We start from the raw sequence: 25987 nt of genomic DNA on the forward strand, positions 1-25987 counted from the left end.
CGATGCAAGAAGGAGTCTGCTGGTGTGTGAAAGAAGTAACTGCAGCATTAGAAAAGTGTGCAAATACCATTGTTATTTCACAACATTGTTATTTCACCCAATTTAAATCACAAAGTGCAAAGATAAAGTAGTACATGTCTAAAGACAAACACACAAACAGGTCACATCAGAGTGTCACATTAATGACTTGATGCTATACCTTCTGACTTTGATACTGGAACTTTTGAATGTTTAGAAAACGAATACAAGCTTGTGAGAAACGACGTGTACACAGGACTACTAGGGCTGGCCCAGGTAAACTACTTTAACAAGTTAATATTTACACAGCAAATATTTTGACCCACTAACTTTCTTTCTCTGTGTTGTTGGTAGAAGCGTCCATCTACACTAACTGTGCAGTCTGTTGTGAGGTTGCCTGGGTAGGAGACATTGGTGTTAACTGCTGACCCGTTGGACTGTGCTACAATTGCACCTCAAAAAACACAGGCAGAGGAATAAGGACAACAATTTAAATTTCAAGTATCATTTAATTTAATTTTATTCATTATGGTGTATTAAAATGAATCCACAGTGATATAACTACAGATCCAACTTTGATCCATGGTCAATTGAAATAGCTCCAGCTTACAAACACAAGGAGTTGTACATGTTAGTATGTCACCACTAGATGGCAGTACAGTGAGTATTGAGGCAGAAGGAAAGACTAACAAGGACTGTCCAGACCTGTAAGATTTAGCTGAATGAGGGTCTTACTTTCTAAATCTTATGCAGTTTTAGAAGCCACGCTGGTGTACATTTTCATTTCTGCGTGGACATGTACTGCAGTTTAACTCACCAGCATGACAACACACCAGTTGAGGATCCCTATGTAGTTGCTGTAGCCGCTGGCTGAGCTCCAGAGAGACTCCTGTAGATCATGACATCTGCAGAGAAGCACACAGTCGGAACGTTCACCGATGAATTTTAGAATATAATCAAACGATATCCACTCTTTCCTGTCTCACTCTTTTACAGTATCCTATCTCTGGTTTTGCCTTCTTTCTGTTTCTGGTGTTTATTTTCCTTCTCCTGAGCCTGCAGCCGATCTCTTTCACCTGTTCATTCTTTTTATACATTCAAACACTAATACAGACACAGTCAGGGCTTTAAGTCCATGGTTTAAAACAGATATGAAAGAAAAATCATGATTATTGCATAAATGTCTTTTTGCCTTTACAGAACGTTAACAGAAAAGTTTGTATTTCTTTCTAACTTAAAGTCTTAGAAGACAGGAGCAGCCAGACAATTTTCACACGTTTGTATCTTGTTTAAACACCCTTAAAGTTCAAACCTTCCTAGAAAAATAGGTCCAGTATTATAGAATGAAAACAAAGATCAAACCCTGTTTTCAGGTCCAGAACATGGGAATAGAGCAGCTGCGAGATAATTCAACATCAATGGTAGCTTACGGGAAGTAGAGGAAGCAAGAATGAATTGAGTAAAGTTTGATTTGTCTGACTGTTTTCTTTCACTTAGTGTGCCTTATAATGGTCCAAAAAATACGGTAACTTCTACCTTCCTATAGCACGTCCAGAAGTCCAACTTTTTGTGCTATGGTTACCATCTTCCTCTGCCTTTTGGGTGCTATTGCAGGTGCCTTGGACGGTGCAAAACGTTTCGTGGACATTGTTGTGTTTGCTGGGGAGAAAACTTACAAACATACAGTACAGCACTTCAGAGTCACACTGGTAGAAATCAAAGATTTATGTCAATTTGACAAGCTGAACGTATTCTGTACTGTATCACAAAATCATGAGGATGTGTGCTAGTCTTCCAGCACCACACAGTACAGAGGAGCAAATATCAGTCAGTGTATACCCGTGAGAGCGCAGCCCTGTCTCGGCCACATTAAACCAGTCAAAATACCAAATGAGGCCAACAGTGGCTCAATAAAGCCATTCTCCACAAGGACTTTCCATGAAGTTCGTCTTGGATCGCCAAGCGAAGAAGAATCAAACCAGCCAAGAGCAGATGAAGTGGACGAAGGTAAAGCAGGGCAGCATGGAGGCGAAAAGAGCGAGGGCAGTGAGGCGAGAAGAGATGAGAACAAGGTTCTCAAAAAGTAGATGACTGATGAGGTTATGTTCTGGTTTTCTTTGTCAGGCAGGAAGGAGCCCAGCGGGCGATGGTAGGTCGTCACAGTGAAGGCGATAGCCGAGGCCGAGCCGACGGCTTTTAGAACTGAGGGAGAACGAGAGGCAGAGTTAGAACAAGAAAAGAGAAATGTTGTGAAGTGTGAATCTCCACATAAAGCCAAGCCAGCAGACTTTTAATGTATCATAACTTGTTCATGTTGTGAATATATTGACCTTTGAAGTACAAAAAACATAAAGAGAAAATGATCTAAATAACCTAGCCTAATGGTTGTGTGATGTATCAGTGAATAAAACTATCAACTGTAAACATAATTAACTGGCACATAGGTGTGGAAACTGACTGAAATTGTCTGTGGAGATTAACAGTAATTTAAAAAAAAGAGCTAAATTTGTGCTGGGCTAAGATATTTAGATCATTTTCTCCTTCCTTGTGTTAGTAAAATGATCAGGGGAGCTACTGGAATTTTGCTTGACCACGTTTTTATGACAGCCATAGTTACCTGTTCTTTCATAATATAGCCTGTTTCAAGTTTAAGCGTTGTTTTCAATAAATTGTATGCTCAAAAAAAGCTTTGTCTCACTCCCATTGCTTCTTGTTGCATGTTGAAGCTCTACTTGGAATCTTGTTAAGATAAAACCATGCTAAATATATATTGTTTTGCCAAGTGATCTTAAACTTTTGATAGGGGCTGTACCAGGGGCGATTCTAGAATCAGAGCTTTGGGGGTGCTGAGCACTCAGAAAGTTGCCCAGCCAGGCAAGATAAACCTGTCTCTGTCAGTCCCTGCATCCTTAAATGTTGTCCCGAGTTCTCTCTGACTGTCACTTTGGTGCATTTAAACCCCTGTTCCTCCCTGTCCTCATCGTCTGTTGTCTTCATCTCCGTTATCAGTCATCATAATTTTACCATCTCTGCAAGTCTGCAAATTTCTTTATTAAATCATAAGATTCTTAAATTCATCAAGTCTCTCTGTGCCTGGGTCCTCGTCACAGAACATGAGATCACTGTTTTGTACATTTTAATACAATTTAATCCCCACATTTGTGAAACAAAAGAAAAACACTTTTTTGAAAAGTCTGTTACAAAACCATCAAATCCGATAAAGGTTATTAAAATGCTGCTAAAGAAGAATGGATTGGAATAAAAAAAAAAAAAATACATATCCTAACCTTAATTACTGGGGGAGAATAATGAATGATGCTCATAGTGAGTAAAAAGTAAACTGAGTGCATTTTTTGGACAGAGATACACTTTTAATGTGTATGTATAATGTAATACAGACACATAAAAAACCCTCCCTAAACACAATTATTACAAATAAATTATTACAAAATATTAATAAAAACTATAAAAATGGAGGCAACTTTGCCTGTGGTAGAATGTATACAATGCATGAAAACATCTTTACTGCAGATACTAATTTTACTAATTTAATAATAATAATTTTGTGTTGTAAGATTTATGGGTTTCATTCTTTCATAGTGGTACTTGGGAGAACATTTTATCAGGTGGTACACACTGTAAAAAGTTTGAGAAACACTGATAAGTGTATGTGTGCTTTTGGAAAACATTTAAAGCTGCTGTACAGAATCTTTGAAACAAGCTTAAAACACTTTTAGAATATAAACAGAGCATCTGCTTCTCTTTACAGCTCCTCACTCCACCAGGACTGTTTGGCACTTTCTGATAGTGCGCAAATGTGATGTATGTACTGCGGCAGTCACACAGACAACTGGACAGTCCAAAAGTTGGCCTACCTATTACTGGCTGAGGTTTTAGTAGAGTTGTGGCTGAACCACATAAAAATATATTATTAATTTTAATCTCCCCAATCAATTATAATGTTATGTTGGAATGTTGTTAAAGAGGGTCAAAAATGTTTCAAACCAGTTTGTTTTGCAGATTCTGTATAGCAGCTTTAATATAGGGAGAACACAACTTCCAGATTGTGTGAGTAAAATCAGGCTTTTTCTCTTTGTCAGTTTAACAGTTTCTGTTGTGCCTGTCACTGTTCCCTGTCTGTTTTCTTACCTGGTTCTTCCTGACCTTGTACTTTCTCCTCACGTTCCCCTCTTTCCTCTCTCCCTCTTCGGACTGACAATCATACACAAATAGATTGTATTCAATTAGATGAAAAATTACATTAATATGAAAAAAATTCTATTAAGATCACTAACAAAAAGTCATCTCTCAGTGTACTTTCAACCAAAGGGCAAATAACCAAACCACATGAACATCTAATAAAAGATATAAATATTGAAACACTGATCAAACATTATTCTTGATTTATGGATCATTTGATTTTACACTTTTACCTGAATGTGGCTCCTTTTTTTGAAAAAACTTCCTCATATCCATTATGAACCTGGCTGTCTCTCTGTACACAAACACACGCACGCACGCGCACACACACACACACACACACACACACACACACACACACACACACACACACACACACACACACACACACACACCAGGAGTTATAAGGTTAATGGGCATTCAGTCAGTTAGCTAGTTAGTATCCATTTCAAACAGGACAGTGGTAACAACAGCAGGCTACGGAGAATTTTAAGTTTTAGATTTTAAATAGGCTGTATACATTTCAATGTTGGGATCTGTTCAGATCAGGAAAAGGCCAGCAACTTTGACCTTGAGATGAACCGTCTGAAAGAGCATCTTCAGCAGAGGGACAACGAAATCCTGATCCTGAAACAGGAGAAGGACACTCTGTCTGCCAAGTTCACGCAGCTTCAGAAACATGAAAGAAATCTGAAAGAAACTATGTGGAATGCTCTGTGGAAAGAACAAACACTGAGAGAGAATCTGGAGCAGGAGAAAAAAGTCCTGGAGGAACAAATTAAGAAACTCCTGGAAGAACAGAAAGTGGTGAATGACACAAAAGAAGAAGTCAAAGAGGCCATCACAAAATGTCAGGATGCAGAGAAAGAACAGAAAGAAGTGGAGGAGGACAAGAAAAATGGGCTAAAATCGCCCCTGGGCTGTACACTGGCATTCAATTCTCTGTATAAAGAACACCGGTTACCTGTCGTCCAGTAGCCTAGCACTAGCAAAAAAACAGCAAGCCAAACGATAAATTCATGTATGAAATGTCAACGGTCCAAATAAAACATGTATAATGCTTACCGTCTATTAAAGAAAAGTATCCTGGAGTGCGTGATCTTTTTAAGGGCAGATAAATCGCTGGATCTATTAGAGAGCTCGCAACTGAAGTAGATTTTTCTTCTTAAGGGTTTTTTTTTCGAAGTTGCGACTATGATGTCACAGCAATGTGATTGGTCCACACACTAACCCTAAGTAAAAACAAACAAATAACAAACAGATGTTTTAAACACGTGTATTTTTATTGGAAGGAATAGGTAAGGTTAAAGTTCAACAACAAACACTGAGCCTCACTTTTAATATTTGCAGATAACAAAACAAACAAACAAACATAGAACATTGATCCAAACACTGTTTTACAGCCTTTTCTATTAAAATACCTCATGTATTACAAATGATGCGGAATCATTACTGTATGAGGCCAGTACTAAATCTGAGATCATTGGATATAGCGTCACATCAGTAGTGACAACATCAGTGACATCGCTTCACGTCCTTTATAAGATTTTTTTTTCCTGATGTGTCATGATTTTTAATATTCCCCAAAATCCGTAATTAGTAATAAGCTGTTGAAAAATAAAAAGATCACCTTAATAAAACCTAGTACACATATTCTCTGTATTTTAATGTGATGCAGGATGAAAGCAAACATGTCACACTGATGTGTTACAGCATTTTTCTTTTTTTAAATGAGTGAAGTTATCAAAGCAGAAGCCAAGAGGCTTGATGTTGTGTCCAGTCCTACTGGATCCCTACTGTCTGTTTAACGAGCAGGCTGTGAAGTGTTAACAACTCAATGTTGCTCTTTTTTTTGGCACCTGTTAGATGTTTAGTAATGATGCTGGATTCGTGATTCCTTGCAAGCTTTGTTTACTATGTAACTGAGAGACATTAGATGCAAGCAGCTTGACTCCCGGGGGCGGGTCTAGCGTTAGACGTTTTCTCACTGGCTGCGTGCGCAGAGTATTACTTTGAACAGGAATAGGAAACAAGCATTAATGAACAATACTAATCAGATGTTCTACAGCACCTGAAACATTTGAACAAGCTAAACAAACACTGGATGACTGAATAAAATTAGCACTAAATCTGGTACTTGAACACAGTGAAATCTCTTCATTTCTAACATATTTATGGCTGTGATGAACACGCAGCGCTCTGAAAAGGGGCTTAGGTTAAATTTAGAAGAGGGATGAATTAAAATTTAAAAAAAAACAAAAACATATTTCAAATTAATGTATGAATTTAACTGAAAAATTCTAAGAGCCTGTGGGCGGGACCTATTTTCAAACATCAAAGCAAAGAGAATCAGGCCATGACGTCACAGTCACCAAAAGTCCATAAATAGGCGTAAAGCAGCACACTGGTCAAGCACGTTTCTTACTTACAGTCACGAGCGATTCACTAGACGAACTTTTGTTCTGCTACAGCCAACTTCAAACCCTGATTCACATTTGATTATCGAATTCACATCTGAATATCGAATTCACATTTGAATATCTTATTTAGTGTAACACGCTAAATTTGTTTCAAAGTTAAATATCAAAAATGAGCAATCAGGAAGGAAAACCAGAATTTGTCTTCACTCTGCCAAAGAGTGCACTCGACAACCTTATGAAGGTTAGGAAAGCCTTGCAAAACTCTCTGACTGAAAACAAACTTTTAAAAGAGGGTGAAAGTAGAGCCAGACAGCAAATCAAACAGATGATGACTCAGATTTCAAACATGCGCACCAAGCTGGAGCTGTATGAGAACCAAGCTGCAGGAGTCACTGACGAATCAGTGTCGCGCAAACCGCAGGTGAGCAGCGCCACCAAAGAAAAAGAGGAACAGACGTGTTCAGATCAGGAAAAGGCCAGCAACTTTGACCTTGAGATGAACTGTCTGAAAGAGCAGCTTCAGCAGAGGGACAACGAAATCCTGATCCTGAAACAGGAGAAGGACACTCTGTCTGCCAAGTTCACGCAGCTTCAGAAACATGAAAGAAATCTGAAAGAAACTATGTGGAATGCTCTGTGGAAAGAACAAACACTGAGAGAGAATCTGGAGCAGGAGAAAAAAGTCCTGGAGGAACAAATTAAGAAACTCCTGGAAGAACAGAAAGTGGTGAATGACACAAAAGAAGAAGTCAAAGAGGCCATCACAAAATGTCAGGATGCAGAGAAAGAACAGAAAGAACTGGAGGAGGACAAGAAAGCTCTGCAGCCACAGAGTGAGGACTCCAGCGAGATTGAAGAAAGTCAGGCCGAGACAAACATACCAGAAATGCAGACAAAACTGGACACACAGAGAAAAGAATTAGTAGAGGCTCAGACTGAAACACAGGAGACGGCAACCCCAGAGTCGTCCTCATCTGATTGTCTGAGTGGGGAAAAGTTGCGTGTCAACAAAGTGATTGAGTTGGTGGTTTCACAGGCCATAGAAAAAGTCTCCACTAAATACAAGCTCTTCACAGAGCGCCTCACTGCTGACTGCATTAGCGATCGCCTGATTGAAAAGATTTGGCCTGAAATTGAGCTGAAACATTTGGATCTATCCCCCAAATGGCTGAAAAACATAGACAAGGCCATTCTCGAGGATCTTTGCAAAATACACAACTGCAAAGAAAAATATCTGATTTTTAATCTGAGGGAACAGCTTGATAGTATTACTATCCCAGCCTTCACCAAACACCTGTTGGCATTACCAACAAGAGTACTTAGTGTCTCTAAAAACAGGGAAGAGTACCAGGAGGCTGTGAAAAATGTCACCAAAGATCTGGTAATGCACGCTATGAAGGGAGAAAATGAGGCAGCTACATGGAATGCAGGAACATCAGAGTTTATTGTACAGAGGCTTTCCCACAAGATCTGGAACAAAATTTTGTCCAAAAGCTACAAAATGTCCATGGAAAACATTGAACAACTCGGCCTGAAAGTATCCAATGATCTCCGTGAAAAGTGGCCTTCTCCACTACTGTTAATGAGGTCAAGCAACCCAGTGGTTGACGAAGCGGTCGTCAGCATATTCAAAAAACATGCCAAGCTGAGGAGCCAAAATGTCATCTTGAGGGTTTTCTCATGTGCACGTTAAAATTGAACTGAAACGTGCACGTGATTATGTTACAAAACTCTTAAACTGGCGTCAAATATTCTTTTCATTCAGCAACCTAAATTACATTTTAAAACCCCAACTTCCTTCCCTCATCACTAACTGGCCGAGGCAGATGGCCACCCCCATCTCAGAGCCTGGTTCTGCCGGAGGTTTCTCTCTTTTAAAAGTGAGTTTTTCCTTCCCACTGTCGCCAATGTGCTTGCTCTGGGGGGTTAGTTTTTGTGCATTATTGTAGGGTCTTCACCTTACAATATAAAGCACCATGAGGAAAGTGTTGTTGGGGCTTGGCGCTGTTTCTTATCTCAAAATGTCCAATTACAACAGGACATTTTACGTTAAGAAACAGCGTCAAACCACAAATTAAAATAAAAAAATTAAATTAAAAAAAGACAACTGTGACTTTGTGCTTTGTTTCATTTGCTGTAAATTTGCTAAGAATGTAATATAAGATTAGAATAGTGTTTATTTGTCTGCTTATTTATAAGGAACTCCATTAGCTTCCACAACAGTGGTTGCTAGTCTTCCTGGGGCCTAAGCCATCAAATACAATCAATTAAAATATTACACAATAAAGTGGCTGCAAAATATCCACAATTTGGCTCTTACATCCACGGTGAGATTTTACAATTGTGAAAATATAAGCATATAAATATCAATAACACTGAGGCAAAACGCACCAATAATGTTGTTTAGATATTCTACTTTCCATGTTCCAGATCCCCAGAATTGATATTTTCACCGAATGGTCTTTTCTGTCTGCCAGTGTGTCGTGCAGATTTCAAGATTAATAAGCTCTGACACTCAACCTGACAAAGTGTGAATTTGCCAAGGCCACTGTAACATACTTGAGCAGGGAAGTGGGACGTGGTCAGGTGCGGCCCCTTAGCGCCAAAGTGGTGGCGATTAATGAATATCCCACACCTAAAAAAATTACTTGAACTGCGTAGATTCCTGGGAATGGTAGGTTATTACAGGAACTTCTGCAAAAACTTCTCCTCCATAGTCCAGCCATTAACTGATCTACTTAGTCCAAAAGTGGATTTTATATGAAAGTGCAAAATTCCTCCTCTGCCACACTCCTGGCTGTAATCTAAAGCACAGCGTTAACATAACTTTATGGCAGTTCAGGTACTACCATAAACAAGGTATAGCGTCATATCAGTAGTGACAACATCAGTGACATCGCTTCACGTCCTTTATAAGATTTTTTTTTCCTGATGTGTCATGATTTTTAATATTCCCAAAAATCTGTAATTAGTAATAAGCTGTTGAAAAATAAAAAGATCACCTTAAAAAAACCTAGTACACATATTCTCTGTGTTTTAATTTGATGCAGGATGAAAGCAAACATGTCACACTGATGTGTTACAGCATTTTTCTTTTTTTAAATGAGTGAAGTTATCAAAGCAGAAGCCAAGAGGCTTGATGTTGTGTCCAGTCCTACTGGATCCCTACTGTCTGTTTAACGAGCAGGCTGTGAAGTGTTAACAACTCAATGTTGCTCTTTTTTTTGGCACCTGTTAGATGTTTAGTAATGATGCTGGATTCGTGATTCCTTGCAAGCTTTGTTTACTATGTAACTGAGAGACATTAGATGCAAGCAGCTTGACTCCCGGGGGCGGGTCTAGCGTTAGACGTTTTCTCACTGGCTGCGTGCGCAGAGTATTACTTTGAACAGGAATAGGAAACAAGCATTAATGAACAATACTAATCAGATGTTCTACAGCACCTGAAACATTTGAACAAGCTAAACAAACACTGGATGACTGAATAAAATTAGCACTAAATCTGGTACTTGAACACAGTGAAATCTCTTCATTTCTAACATATTTATGGCTGTGATGAACACGCAGCGCTCTGAAAAGGGGCTTAGGTTAAATTTAGAAGAGGGATGAATTAAAATTTTAAAAAAAACAAAAACATATTTCAAATTAATGTATGAATTTAACTGAAAAATTCTAAGAGCCTGTGGGCGGGACCTATTTTCAAACATCAAAGCAAAGAGAATCAGGCCATGACGTCACAGTCACCAAAAGTCCATAAATAGGCGTAAAGCAGCACACTGGTCAAGCACGTTTCTTACTTACAGTCACGAGCGATTCACTAGACGAACTTTTGTTCTGCTACAGCCAACTTCAAACCCTGATTCACATTTGATTATCGAATTCACATCTGAATATCGAATTCACATTTGAATATCTTATTTAGTGTAACACGCTAAATTTGTTTCAAAGTTAAATATCAAAAATGAGCAATCAGGAAGGAAAACCAGAATTTGTCTTCACTCTGCCAAAGAGTGCACTCGACAACCTTATGAAGGTTAGGAAAGCCTTGCAAAACTCTCTGACTGAAAACAAACTTTTAAAAGAGGGTGAAAGTAGAGCCAGACAGCAAATCAAACAGATGATGACTCAGATTTCAAACATGCGCACCAAGCTGGAGCTGTATGAGAACCAAGCTGCAGGAGTCACTGACGAATCAGTGTCGCGCAAACCGCAGGTGAGCAGCGCCACCAAAGAAAAAGAGGAACAGACGTGTTCAGATCAGGAAAAGGCCAGCAACTTTGACCTTGAGATGAACTGTCTGAAAGAGCAGCTTCAGCAGAGGGACAACGAAATCCTGATCCTGAAACAGGAGAAGGACACTCTGTCTGCCAAGTTCACGCAGCTTCAGAAACATGAAAGAAATCTGAAAGAAACTATGTGGAATGCTCTGTGGAAAGAACAAACACTGAGAGAGAATCTGGAGCAGGAGAAAAAAGTCCTGGAGGAACAAATTAAGAAACTCCTGGAAGAACAGAAAGTGGTGAATGACACAAAAGAAGAAGTCAAAGAGGCCATCACAAAATGTCAGGATGCAGAGAAAGAACAGAAAGAACTGGAGGAGGACAAGAAAGCTCTGCAGCCACAGAGTGAGGACTCCAGCGAGATTGAAGAAAGTCAGGCCGAGACAAACATACCAGAAATGCAGACAAAACTGGACACACAGAGAAAAGAATTAGTAGAGGCTCAGACTGAAACACAGGAGACGGCAACCCCAGAGTCGTCCTCATCTGATTGTCTGAGTGGGGAAAAGTTGCGTGTCAACAAAGTGATTGAGTTGGTGGTTTCACAGGCCATAGAAAAAGTCTCCACTAAATACAAGCTCTTCACAGAGCGCCTCACTGCTGACTGCATTAGCGATCGCCTGATTGAAAAGATTTGGCCTGAAATTGAGCTGAAACATTTGGATCTATCCCCCAAATGGCTGAAAAACATAGACAAGGCCATTCTCGAGGATCTTTGCAAAATACACAACTGCAAAGAAAAATATCTGATTTTTAATCTGAGGGAACAGCTTGATAGTATTACTATCCCAGCCTTCACCAAACACCTGTTGGCATTACCAACAAGAGTACTTAGTGTCTCTAAAAACAGGGAAGAGTACCAGGAGGCTGTGAAAAATGTCACCAAAGATCTGGTAATGCACGCTATGAAGGGAGAAAATGAGGCAGCTACATGGAATGCAGGAACATCAGAGTTTATTGTACAGAGGCTTTCCCACAAGATCTGGAACAAAATTTTGTCCAAAAGCTACAAAATGTCCATGGAAAACATTGAACAACTCGGCCTGAAAGTATCCAATGATCTCCGTGAAAAGTGGCCTTCTCCACTACTGTTAATGAGGTCAAGCAACCCAGTGGTTGACGAAGCGGTCGTCAGCATATTCAAAAAACATGCCAAGCTGAGGAGCCAAAATGTCATCTTGAGGGTTTTCTCATGTGCACGTTAAAATTGAACTGAAACGTGCACGTGATTATGTTACAAAACTCTTAAACTGGCGTCAAATATTCTTTTCATTCAGCAACCTAAATTACATTTTAAAACCCCAACTTCCTTCCCTCATCACTAACTGGCCGAGGCAGATGGCCACCCCCATCTCAGAGCCTGGTTCTGCCGGAGGTTTCTCTCTTTTAAAAGTGAGTTTTTCCTTCCCACTGTCGCCAATGTGCTTGCTCTGGGGGGTTAGTTTTTGTGCATTATTGTAGGGTCTTCACCTTACAATATAAAGCACCATGAGGGAAGTGTTGTTGGGGCTTGGCGCTGTTTCTTATCTCAAAATGTCCAATTACAACAGGACATTTTACGTTAAGAAACAGCGTCAAACCACAAATTAAAATTAAAAAATAAAAAATAAAAAAGACAACTGTGACTTTGTGCTTTGTTTCATTTGCTGTAAATTTGCTAAGAATGTAATATAAGATTAGAATAGTGTTTATTTGTCTGCTTATTTATAAGGAACTCCATTAGCTTCCACAACAGTGGTTGCTAGTCTTCCTGGGGCCTAAGCCATCAAATACAATCAATTAAAATATTACACAATAAAGTGGATGCAAAATATCCACAATTTGGCTCTTACATCCACGGTGAGATTTTACAATTGTGAAAATATAAGCATATAAATATCAATAACACTGAGGCAAAACGCACCAATAATGTTGTTTAGATATTCTACTTTCCATGTTCCAGATCCCCAGAATTGATATTTTCACCGAATGGTCTTTTCTGTCTGCCAGTGTGTCGTGCAGATTTCAAGATTAATAAGCTCTGACACTCAACCTGACAAAGTGTGAATTTGCCAAGGCCACTGTAACATACTTGAGCAGGGAAGTGGGACGTGGTCAGGTGCGGCCCCTTAGCGCCAAAGTGGTGGCGATTAATGAATATCCCACACCTAAAAAAATTACTTGAACTGCGTAGATTCCTGGGAATGGTAGGTTATTACAGGAACTTCTGCAAAAACTTCTCCTCCATAGTCCAGCCATTAACTGATCTACTTAGTCCAAAAGTGGATTTTATATGAAAGTGCAAAATTCCTCCTCTGCCACACTCCTGGCTGTAATCTAAAGCACAGCGTTAACATAACTTTATGGCAGTTCAGGTACTACCATAAACAAGGTATAGCGTCATATCAGTAGTGACAACATCAGTGACATCGCTTCACGTCCTTTATAAGATTTTTTTTTCCTGATGTGTCATGATTTTTAATATTCCCAAAAATCTGTAATTAGTAATAAGCTGTTGAAAAATAAAAAGATCACCTTAAAAAAACCTAGTACACATATTCTCTGTGTTTTAATTTGATGCAGGATGAAAGCAAACATGTCACACTGATGTGTTACAGCATTTTTCTTTTTTTAAATGAGTGAAGTTATCAAAGCAGAAGCCAAGAGGCTTGATGTTGTGTCCAGTCCTACTGGATCCCTACTGTCTGTTTAACGAGCAGGCTGTGAAGTGTTAACAACTCAATGTTGCTCTTTTTTTTGGCACCTGTTAGATGTTTAGTAATGATGCTGGATTCGTGATTCCTTGCAAGCTTTGTTTACTATGTAACTGAGAGACATTAGATGCAAGCAGCTTGACTCCCGGGGGCGGGTCTAGCGTTAGACGTTTTCTCACTGGCTGCGTGCGCAGAGTATTACTTTGAACAGGAATAGGAAACAAGCATTAATGAACAATACTAATCAGATGTTCTACAGCACCTGAAACATTTGAACAAGCTAAACAAACACTGGATGACTGAATAAAATTAGCACTAAATCTGGTACTTGAACACAGTGAAATCTCTTCATTTCTAACATATTTATGGCTGTGATGAACACGCAGCGCTCTGAAAAGGGGCTTAGGTTAAATTTAGAAGAGGGATGAATTAAAATTTAAAAAAAAACAAAAACATATTTCAAATTAATGTATGAATTTAACTGAAAAATTCTAAGAGCCTGTGGGCGGGACCTATTTTCAAACATCAAAGCAAAGAGAATCAGGCCATGACGTCACAGTCACCAAAAGTCCATAAATAGGCGTAAAGCAGCACACTGGTCAAGCACGTTTCTTACTTACAGTCACGAGCGATTCACTAGACGAACTTTTGTTCTGCTACAGCCAACTTCAAACCCTGATTCACATTTGATTATTGAATTCACATCTGAATATCGAATTCACATTTGAATATCTTATTTAGTGTAACACGCTAAATTTGTTTCAAAGTTAAATATCAAAAATGAGCAATCAGGAAGGAAAACCAGAATTTGTCTTCACTCTGCCAAAGAGTGCACTCGACAACCTTATGAAGGTTAGGAAAGCCTTGCAAAACTCTCTGACTGAAAACAAACTTTTAAAAGAGGGTGAAAGTAGAGCCAGACAGCAAATCAAACAGATGATGACTCAGATTTCAAACATGCGCACCAAGCTGGAGCTGTATGAGAACCAAGCTGCAGGAGTCACTGACGAATCAGTGTCGCGCAAACCGCAGGTGAGCAGCGCCACCAAAGAAAAAGAGGAACAGACGTGTTCAGATCAGGAAAAGGCCAGCAACTTTGACCTTGAGATGAACTGTCTGAAAGAGCAGCTTCAGCAGAGGGACAACGAAATCCTGATCCTGAAACAGGAGAAGGACACTCTGTCTGCCAAGTTCACGCAGCTTCAGAAACATGAAAGAAATCTGAAAGAAACTATGTGGAATGCTCTGTGGAAAGAACAAACACTGAGAGAGAATCTGGAGCAGGAGAAAAAAGTCCTGGAGGAACAAATTAAGAAACTCCTGGAAGAACAGAAAGTGGTGAATGACACAAAAGAAGAAGTCAAAGAGGCCATCACAAAATGTCAGGATGCAGAGAAAGAACAGAAAGAAGTGGAGGAGGACAAGAAAGCTCTGCAGCCACAGAGTGAGGACTCCAGCGAGATTGAAGAAAGTCAGGCCGAGACAAACATACCAGAAATGCAGACAAAACTGGACACACAGAGAAAAGAATTAGTAGAGGCTCAGACTGAAACACAGGAGACGGCAACCCCAGAGTCGTCCTCATCTGATTGTCTGAGTGGGGAAAAGTTGCGTGTCAACAAAGTGATTGAGTTGGTGGTTTCACAGGCCATAGAAAAAGTCTCCACTAAATACAAGCTCTTCACAGAGCGCCTCACTGCTGACTGCATTAGCGATCGCCTGATTGAAAAGATTTGGCCTGAAATTGAGCTGAAACATTTGGATCTATCCCCCAAATGGCTGAAAAACATAGACAAGGCCATTCTCGAGGATCTTTGCAAAATACACAACTGCAAAGAAAAATATCTGATTTTTAATCTGAGGGAACAGCTTGATAGTATTACTATCCCAGCCTTCACCAAACACCTGTTGGCATTACCAACAAGAGTACTTAGTGTCTCTAAAAACAGGGAAGAGTACCAGGAGGCTGTGAAAAATGTCACCAAAGATCTGGTAATGCACGCTATGAAGGGAGAAAATGAGGCAGCTACATGGAATGCAGGAACATCAGAGTTTATTGTACAGAGGCTTTCCCACAAGATCTGGAACAAAATTTTGTCCAAAAGCTACAAAATGTCCATGGAAAACATTGAACAACTCGGCCTGAAAGTATCCAATGATCTCCGTGAAAAGTGGCCTTCTCCACTACTGTTAATGAGGTCAAGCAACCCAGTGGTTGACGAAGCGGTCGTCAGCATATTCAAAAAACATGCCAAGCTGAGGAGCCAAAATGTCATCTTGAGGGTTTTCTCATGTGCACGTTAAAATTGAACTGAAACGTGCACGTGATTATGTTACAAAACTCTTAAACTGGCGTCAAATATTCTTTTCATTCAGCAACCTAAATTACATTTTAAAACCCCAACTTCCTTCCCTCATCACTAACTGGCCGAGGCAGATGGCCACCCCCATCTCAGAGCCTGGTTCTGCCGGAGGTTTCTCTCTTTTAAAAGTGAGTTTTTCCTTCCCACTGTCGCCAATGTGCTTGCTCTGGGGGGTTAGTTTTTGTGCATTATTGTAGGGTCTTCACCTTACAATATAAAGCACCATGAGGAAAGTGTTGTTGGGGCTTGGCGCTGTTTCTTATCTCAAAATGTCCAATTACAACAGGACATTTTACGTTAAGAAACAGCGTCAAACCACAAATTAAAATAAAAAAATTAAATTAAAAAAAGACAACTGTGACTTTGTGCTTTGTTTCATTTGCTGTAAATTTGCTAAGAATGTAATATAAGATTAGAATAGTGTTTATTTGTCTGCTTATTTATAAGGAACTCCATTAGCTTCCACAACAGTGGTTGCTAGTCTTCCTGGGGCCTAAGCCATCAAATACAATCAATTAAAATATTACACAATAAAGTGGCTGCAAAATATCCACAATTTGGCTCTTACATCCACGGTGAGATTTTACAATTGTGAAAATATAAGCATATAAATATCAATAACACTGAGGCAAAACGCACCAATAATGTTGTTTAGATATTCTACTTTCCATGTTCCAGATCCCCAGAATTGATATTTTCACCGAATGGTCTTTTCTGTCTGCCAGTGTGTCGTGCAGATTTCAAGATTAATAAGCTCTGACACTCAACCTGACAAAGTGTGAATTTGCCAAGGCCACTGTAACATACTTGAGCAGGGAAGTGGGACGTGGTCAGGTGCGGCCCCTTAGCGCCAAAGTGGTGGCGATTAATGAATATCCCACACCTAAAAAAATTACTTGAACTGCGTAGATTCCTGGGAATGGTAGGTTATTACAGGAACTTCTGCAAAAACTTCTCCTCCATAGTCCAGCCATTAACTGATCTACTTAGTCCAAAAGTGGATTTTATATGAAAGTGCAAAATTCCTCCTCTGCCACACTCCTGGCTGTAATCTAAAGCACAGCGTTAACATAACTTTATGGCAGTTCAGGTACTACCATAAACAAGGTATAGCGTCACATCAGTAGTGACAACATCAGTGACATCGCTTCACGTCCTTTATAAGATTTTTTTTTCCTGATTTGTCATGATTTTTAATATTCCCAAAAATCTGTAATTAGTAATAAGCTGTTGAAAAATAAAAAGATCACCTTAATAAAACCTAGTACACATATTCTCTGTGTTTTAATTTGATGCAGGATGAAAGCAAACATGTCACACTGATGTGTTACAGCATTTTTCTTTTTTTAAATGAGTGAAGTTATCAAAGCAGAAGCCAAGAGGCTTGATGTTGTGTCCAGTCCTACTGGATCCCTACTGTCTGTTTAACGAGCAGGCTGTGAAGTGTTAACAACTCAATGTTGCTCTTTTTTTTGGCACCTGTTAGATGTTTAGTAATGATGCTGGATTCGTGATTCCTTGCAAGCTTTGTTTACTATGTAACTGAGAGACATTAGATGCAAGCAGCTTGACTCCCGGGGGCGGGTCTAGCGTTAGACGTTTTCTCACTGGCTGCGTGCGCAGAGTATTACTTTGAACAGGAATAGGAAACAAGCATTAATGAACAATACTAATCAGATGTTCTACAGCACCTGAAACATTTGAACAAGCTAAACAAACACTGGATGACTGAATAAAATTAGCACTAAATCTGGTACTTGAACACAGTGAAATCTCTTCATTTCTAACATATTTATGGCTGTGATGAACACGCAGCGCTCTGAAAAGGGGCTTAGGTTAAATTTAGAAGAGGGATGAATTAAAATTTTAAAAAAAACAAAAACATATTTCAAATTAATGTATGAATTTAACTGAAAAATTCTAAGAGCCTGTGGGCGGGACCTATTTTCAAACATCAAAGCAAAGAGAATCAGGCCATGACGTCACAGTCACCAAAAGTCCATAAATAGGCGTAAAGCAGCACACTGGTCAAGCACGTTTCTTACTTACAGTCACGAGCGATTCACTAGACGAACTTTTGTTCTGCTACAGCCAACTTCAAACCCTGATTCACATTTGATTATCGAATTCACATCTGAATATCGAATTCACATTTGAATATCTTATTTAGTGTAACACGCTAAATTTGTTTCAAAGTTAAATATCAAAAATGAGCAATCAGGAAGGAAAACCAGAATTTGTCTTCACTCTGCCAAAGAGTGCACTCGACAACCTTATGAAGGTTAGGAAAGCCTTGCAAAACTCTCTGACTGAAAACAAACTTTTAAAAGAGGGTGAAAGTAGAGCCAGACAGCAAATCAAACAGATGATGACTCAGATTTCAAACATGCGCACCAAGCTGGAGCTGTATGAGAACCAAGCTGCAGGAGTCACTGACGAATCAGTGTCGTGCAAACCGCAGGTGAGCAGCGCCACCAAAGAAAAAGAGGAACAGACGTGTTCAGATCAGGAAAAGGCCAGCAACTTTGACCTTGAGATGAACTGTCTGAAAGAGCAGCTTCAGCAGAGGGACAACGAAATCCTGATCCTGAAACAGGAGAAGGACACTCTGTCTGCCAAGTTCACGCAGCTTCAGAAACATGAAAGAAATCTGAAAGAAACTATGTGGAATGCTCTGTGGAAAGAACAAACACTGAGAGAGAATCTGGAGCAGGAGAAAAAAGTCCTGGAGGAACAAATTAAGAAACTCCTGGAAGAACAGAAAGTGGTGAATGACACAAAAGAAGAAGTCAAAGAGGCCATCACAAAATGTCAGGATGCAGAGAAAGAACAGAAAGAACTGGAGGAGGACAAGAAAGCTCTGCAGCCACAGAGTGAGGACTCCAGCGAGATTGAAGAAAGTCAGGCCGAGACAAACATACCAGAAATGCAGACAAAACTGGACACACAGAGAAAAGAATTAGTAGAGGCTCAGACTGAAACACAGGAGACGGCAACCCCAGAGTCGTCCTCATCTGATTGTCTGAGTGGGGAAAAGTTGCGTGTCAACAAAGTGATTGAGTTGGTGGTTTCACAGGCCATAGAAAAAGTCTCCACTAAATACAAGCTCTTCACAGAGCGCCTCACTGCTGACTGCATTAGCGATCGCCTGATTGAAAAGATTTGGCCTGAAATTGAGCTGAAACATTTGGATCTATCCCCCAAATGGCTGAAAAACATAGACAAGGCCATTCTCGAGGATCTTTGCAAAATACACAACTGCAAAGAAAAATATCTGATTTTTAATCTGAGGGAACAGCTTGATAGTATTACTATCCCAGCCTTCACCAAACACCTGTTGGCATTACCAACAAGAGTACTTAGTGTCTCTAAAAACAGGGAAGAGTACCAGGAGGCTGTGAAAAATGTCACCAAAGATCTGGTAATGCACGCTATGAAGGGAGAAAATGAGGCAGCTACATGGAATGCAGGAACATCAGAGTTTATTGTACAGAGGCTTTCCCACAAGATCTGGAACAAAATTTTGTCCAAAAGCTACAAAATGTCCATGGAAAACATTGAACAACTCGGCCTGAAAGTATCCAATGATCTCCGTGAAAAGTGGCCTTCTCCACTACTGTTAATGAGGTCAAGCAACCCAGTGGTTGACGAAGCGGTCGTCAGCATATTCAAAAAACATGCCAAGCTGAGGAGCCAAAATGTCATCTTGAGGGTTTTCTCATGTGCACGTTAAAATTGAACTGAAACGTGCACGTGATTATGTTACAAAACTCTTAAACTGGCGTCAAATATTCTTTTCATTCAGCAACCTAAATTACATTTTAAAACCCCAACTTCCTTCCCTCATCACTAACTGGCCGAGGCAGATGGCCACCCCCATCTCAGAGCCTGGTTCTGCCGGAGGTTTCTCTCTTTTAAAAGTGAGTTTTTCCTTCCCCCTGTCGCCAATGTGCTTGCTCTGGGGGGTTAGTTTTTGTGCATTATTGTAGGGTCTTCACCTTACAATATAAAGCACCATGAGGGAAGTGTTGTTGGGGCTTGGCGCTGTTTCTTATCTCAAAATGTCCAATTACAACAGGACATTTTACGTTAAGAAACAGCGTCAAACCACAAATTAAAATTAAAAAATAAAAAATAAAAAAGACAACTGTGACTTTGTGCTTTGTTTCATTTGCTGTAAATTTGCTAAGAATGTAATATAAGATTAGAATAGTGTTTATTTGTCTGCTTATTTATAAGGAACTCCATTAGCTTCCACAACAGTGGTTGCTAGTCTTCCTGGGGCCTAAGCCATCAAATACAATCAATTAAAATATTACACAATAAAGTGGATGCAAAATATCCACAATTTGGCTCTTACATCCACGGTGAGATTTTACAATTGTGAAAATATAAGCATATAAATATCAATAACACTGAGGCAAAACGCACCAATAATGTTGTTTAGATATTCTACTTTCCATGTTCCAGATCCCCAGAATTGATATTTTCACCGAATGGTCTTTTCTGTCTGCCAGTGTGTCGTGCAGATTTCAAGATTAATAAGCTCTGACACTCAACCTGACAAAGTGTGAATTTGCCAAGGCCACTGTAACATACTTGAGCAGGGAAGTGGGACGTGGTCAGGTGCGGCCCCTTAGCGCCAAAGTGGTGGCGATTAATGAATATCCCACACCTAAAAAAATTACTTGAACTGCGTAGATTCCTGGGAATGGTAGGTTATTACAGGAACTTCTGCAAAAACTTCTCCTCCATAGTCCAGCCATTAACTGATCTACTTAGTCCAAAAGTGGATTTTATATGAAAGTGCAAAATTCCTCCTCTGCCACACTCCTGGCTGTAATCTAAAGCACAGCGTTAACATAACTTTATGGCAGTTCAGGTACTACCATAAACAAGGTATAGCGTCATATCAGTAGTGACAACATCAGTGACATCGCTTCACGTCCTTTATAAGATTTTTTTTTCCTGATGTGTCATGATTTTTAATATTCCCAAAAATCTGTAATTAGTAATAAGCTGTTGAAAAATAAAAAGATCACCTTAAAAAAACCTAGTACACATATTCTCTGTGTTTTAATTTGATGCAGGATGAAAGCAAACATGTCACACTGATGTGTTACAGCATTTTTCTTTTTTTAAATGAGTGAAGTTATCAAAGCAGAAGCCAAGAGGCTTGATGTTGTGTCCAGTCCTACTGGATCCCTACTGTCTGTTTAACGAGCAGGCTGTGAAGTGTTAACAACTCAATGTTGCTCTTTTTTTTGGCACCTGTTAGATGTTTAGTAATGATGCTGGATTCGTGATTCCTTGCAAGCTTTGTTTACTATGTAACTGAGAGACATTAGATGCAAGCAGCTTGACTCCCGGGGGCGGGTCTAGCGTTAGACGTTTTCTCACTGGCTGCGTGCGCAGAGTATTACTTTGAACAGGAATAGGAAACAAGCATTAATGAACAATACTAATCAGATGTTCTACAGCACCTGAAACATTTGAACAAGCTAAACAAACACTGGATGACTGAATAAAATTAGCACTAAATCTGGTACTTGAACACAGTGAAATCTCTTCATTTCTAACATATTTATGGCTGTGATGAACACGCAGTGCTCTGAAAAGGGGCTTAGGTTAAATTTAGAAGAGGGATGAATTAAAATTTAAAAAAAAACAAAAACATATTTCAAATTAATGTATGAATTTAACTGAAAAATTCTAAGAGCCTGTGGGCGGGACCTATTTTCAAACATCAAAGCAAAGAGAATCAGGCCATGACGTCACAGTCACCAAAAGTCCATAAATAGGCGTAAAGCAGCACACTGGTCAAGCACGTTTCTTACTTACAGTCACGAGCGATTCACTAGACGAACTTTTGTTCTGCTACAGCCAACTTCAAACCCTGATTCACATTTGATTATCGAATTCACATCTGAATATCGAATTCACATTTGAATATCTTATTTAGTGTAACACGCTAAATTTGTTTCAAAGTTAAATATCAAAAATGAGCAATCAGGAAGGAAAACCAGAATTTGTCTTCACTCTGCCAAAGAGTGCACTCGACAACCTTATGAAGGTTAGGAAAGCCTTGCAAAACTCTCTGACTGAAAACAAACTTTTAAAAGAGGGTGAAAGTAGAGCCAGACAGCAAATCAAACAGATGATGACTCAGATTTCAAACATGCGCACCAAGCTGGAGCTGTATGAGAACCAAGGTGCAGGAGTCACTGACGAATCAGTGTCGCGCAAACCGCAGGTGAGCAGCGCCACCAAAGAAAAAGAGGAACAGACGTGTTCAGATCAGGAAAAGGCCAGCAACTTTGACCTTGAGATGAACTGTCTGAAAGAGCAGCTTCAGCAGAGGGACAACGAAATCCTGATCCTGAAACAGGAGAAGGACACTCTGTCTGCCAAGTTCACGCAGCTTCAGAAACATGAAAGAAATCTGAAAGAAACTATGTGGAATGCTCTGTGGAAAGAACAAACACTGAGAGAGAATCTGGAGCAGGAGAAAAAAGTCCTGGAGGAACAAATTAAGAAACTCCTGGAAGAACAGAAAGTGGTGAATGACACAAAAGAAGAAGTCAAAGAGGCCATCACAAAATGTCAGGATGCAGAGAAAGAACAGAAAGAACTGGAGGAGGACAAGAAAGCTCTGCAGCCACAGAGTGAGGACTCCAGCGAGATTGAAGAAAGTCAGGCCGAGACAAACATACCAGAAATGCAGACAAAACTGGACACACAGAGAAAAGAATTAGTAGAGGCTCAGACTGAAACACAGGAGACGGCAACCCCAGAGTCGTCCTCATCTGATTGTCTGAGTGGGGAAAAGTTGCGTGTCAACAAAGTGATTGAGTTGGTGGTTTCACAGGCCATAGAAAAAGTCTCCACTAAATACAAGCTCTTCACAGAGCGCCTCACTGCTGACTGCATTAGCGATCGCCTGATTGAAAAGATTTGGCCTGAAATTGAGCTGAAACATTTGGATCTATCCCCCAAATGGCTGAAAAACATAGACAAGGCCATTCTCGAGGATCTTTGCAAAACACACAACTGCAAAGAAAAATATCTGATTTTTAATCTGAGGGAACAGCTTGATAGTATTACTATCCCAGCCTTCACCAAACACCTGTTGGCATTACCAACAAGAGTACTTAGTGTCTCTAAAAACAGGGAAGAGTACCAGGAGGCTGTGAAAAATGTCACCAAAGATCTGGTAATGCACGCTATGAAGGGAGAAAATGAGGCAGCTACATGGAATGCAGGAACATCAGCGTTTATTGTACAGAGGCTTTCCCACAAGATCTGGAACAAAATTTTGTCCAAAAGCTACAAAATGTCCATGGAAGACATTGAACAACTCGGCCTGAAAGTATCCAATGATCTCCGTGAAAAGTGGCCTTCTCCACTACTGTTAATGAGGTCAAGCAACCCAGTGGTTGACGAAGCGGTCGTCAGCATATTCAAAAAACATGCCAAGCTGAGGAGCCAAAATGTCATCTTGAGGGTTTTCTCATGTGCACGTTAAAATTGAACTGAAACGTGCACGTGATTATGTTACAAAACTCTTAAACTGGCGTCAAATATTCTTTTCATTCAGCAACCTAAATTACATTTTAAAACCCCAACTTCCTTCCCTCATCACTAACTGGCCGAGGCAGATGGCCACCCCCATCTCAGAGCCTGGTTCTGCTGGAGGTTTCTCTCTTTTAAAAGTGAGTTTTTCCTTCCCACTGTCGCCAATGTGCTTGCTCTGGGGGGTTAGTTTTTGTGCATTATTGTAGGGTCTTCACCTTACAATATAAAGCACCATGAGGGAAGTGTTGTTGGGGCTTGGCGCTGTTTCTTATCTCAAAATGTCCAATTACAACAGGACATTTTACGTTAAGAAACAGCGTCAAACCACAAATTAAAATAAAAAAATAAAATTAAAAAAAGACAACTGTGACTTTGTGCTTTGTTTCATTTGCTGTAAATTTGCTAAGAATGTAATATAAGATTAGAATAGTGTTTATTTGTCTGCTTATTTATAAGGAACTCCATTAGCTTCCACAACAGTGGTTGCTAGTCTTCCTGGGGCCTAAGCCATCAAATACAATCAATTAAAATATTACACAATAAAGTGGATGCAAAATATCCACAATTTGGCTCTTACATCCACGGTGAGATTTTACAATTGTGAAAATATAAGCATATAAATATCAATAACACTGAGGCTTAATTTTTGAAATTATGAACAGCAGCTAATTATCTAATTGCATAAGGCAATTTATTCTACTTAAAAGATGCTCTAAATATAAGAGAGTTTTTCAAAAAGTTACTTTAAAGCTTAGGAATTACTAAATTGCAGTTTGTTGAAAATCGTGTTGTATGATTATGTATTTCATCTTGATACTGCAGCTGAGCAGAAAAAAGTGTGGTGTTTTTAACAGTACTGAAGCCTGTTAAGTCTTATTAGCTGCTGACCAAATGATTGAACAATACTCCAGATGAGATAATAGCTATCCCCTGTCCCATTTTCTGAGTCACAGAGTCGATGTGCTGAGACCATGAAAGGTGGTGATTTATGGTAACACCAAGTAATTTGATCTGGGTGACCTGTTCTAATACCGATCCAGCTACGGAAGGATTCAGTTGTGGGCTGTTGACTAAGTGTTATCTACTTCCAATTAACATAGATTTGGATACATTTAAAATCACGTTGTTTTTACTTATCGAGTCAAACACGTTCAGCAAATCTTGTTGTAATACGCTGGTCAATTCGGAGTTGTCAGTGGCTGAATAAAACATGGTGGAATTATGGTGGCATACATTATAAGATGAGGTTTACCCAAGACATACGGCAGATCATTCGTGAAAACTGAATAGAGAAGTGGACTGAGGCAGCTGCCTTAAGGTAGACCATAGTTCATGTCGGAGCCCTCAGAGAAATAGCCATTATAATAAACCTTTTGCTTTCTTCCAGACAAATAACTTTTCATCCAGCACAGAGTAGCTAGTGAAAATCCATAACATTTTAGTTTATCAATCAAAAGATCATGATTTCTCAAATCAAATCCAGCACTAAAGTCCAAGAATATCACCCCGACCACTTTCCAATCATCTAGATGTTTATACCAGTTATCTGTCATACGCATGAGAGCTGAGCTGGTGGAGTGACCAGGTTTATAAGCATGTTGAAACTGACTGAGTAGATGATGTTCTGTTAAGTAATGTTTAATATGCTCAAACAGTCCTCTCCATAATTTTACTTAGAACAGGAAGTGGACTAATAGGTCTGCTACTGACACCAGGTTACTATCTATGTTATCAAAACCCGAGGATGTATCATCAGGAAGTGATGTTAATAAATTCTCCACCATCTCAACATTCACTGCCTCAAACTTAAATTAGCATTGCTTATTATTCATGATAGCATCCTGTATAAGACAGCGTGATAAGGTGGGATCTCCTCTACTCATATTAGATTTTAAATTTGTTATTTTATTGCTGTAGTAATTTGCGAAATAATTGGATATATCCTTAGCTTTACTTATAAACGTTGCATCCGTGTAGATGTGTGACACCACCGGAGCGAGATCTCTACCCGTTATATTATTTAAAACTTTCCACACCTTCTTTCTGTCCTGGTCTCCTTGAGCTTAAGTTGATAATATACTTTCTTCTTGCACCTAGAATAGCATGTCTCAATATAATGTATCATAGCATCATCCTGTAGGGCAGTTTGAAGTAGATGCCATAGTAAGGTCTTTCTGTATGAGTGTACAAACCAGTGATGAAAAACACTGGGCAAAATATAACGCGCAAAGTATAACCGGTGTTTGAGGTTAGCTGGTTACATTTGTTTATATATAAACAAGGTATAGCGTCACATCAGTAGTGACAACATCGGTGACATCACTTCAAGCCCCTTATAAGATTTTTTTTTCCTGATGTGTCATGATTTTTAGTCCCAAAAATCCGTAGTTAGTAATAAGCTGTTGAAAAATAAAAAGATCACCTTAAAAAAAACCTAG

The 25987-nt window shown here is 39.5% G+C and overlaps 1 protein-coding gene across 1 annotated transcript; it reads left to right on the plus strand.

The window, feature by feature from the left end:
* The first annotated feature begins 1956 nt into the window (after window positions 1-1956).
* LOC146362923 (uncharacterized) lies at window positions 1957-23903 on the plus strand. Its single transcript, XM_084918963.1, has 12 exons — window positions 1957-2025; window positions 2143-2167; window positions 4763-5097; window positions 5296-5369; window positions 6813-8320; window positions 9300-9312; window positions 10605-12112; window positions 13092-13104; window positions 14397-15910; window positions 18305-19696; window positions 20676-20688; window positions 21981-23903. Exons 1-12 carry the CDS (start codon window positions 1957-1959, stop codon window positions 23497-23499), a joined length of 7983 nt encoding a protein of 2660 aa, XP_084775089.1. The 3' UTR covers window positions 23500-23903.
* The last annotated feature ends 2084 nt before the right edge of the window (window positions 23904-25987 follow it).

Source organism: Perissodus microlepis, chromosome 22 (assembly GCF_051167445.1).
Source record: "Perissodus microlepis isolate ML-2025 ecotype Zambia chromosome 22, ASM5116744v1, whole genome shotgun sequence".
NCBI lineage: Eukaryota > Metazoa > Chordata > Actinopteri > Cichliformes > Cichlidae > Perissodus > Perissodus microlepis.

Excerpts from the sequence above, each read along its gene's own strand:
- LOC146362923 (XM_084918963.1), top strand. The coding sequence starts at position 1,957 with ATGAAGTTCGTCTTGGATCGCCAAGCGAAGAAGAATCAAACCAGCCAA. Across the intron at positions 5,098-5,295 it reads CAGAGAAAGAACAGAAAGAA|AAAAGTATCCTGGAGTGCGT; the intron begins GTGGAGGAGGAC and ends CGTCTATTAAAG. Across the intron at positions 15,911-18,304 it reads GAGGGTTTTCTCATGTGCAC|AGGGTGAAAGTAGAGCCAGA; the intron begins GTTAAAATTGAA and ends AACTTTTAAAAG.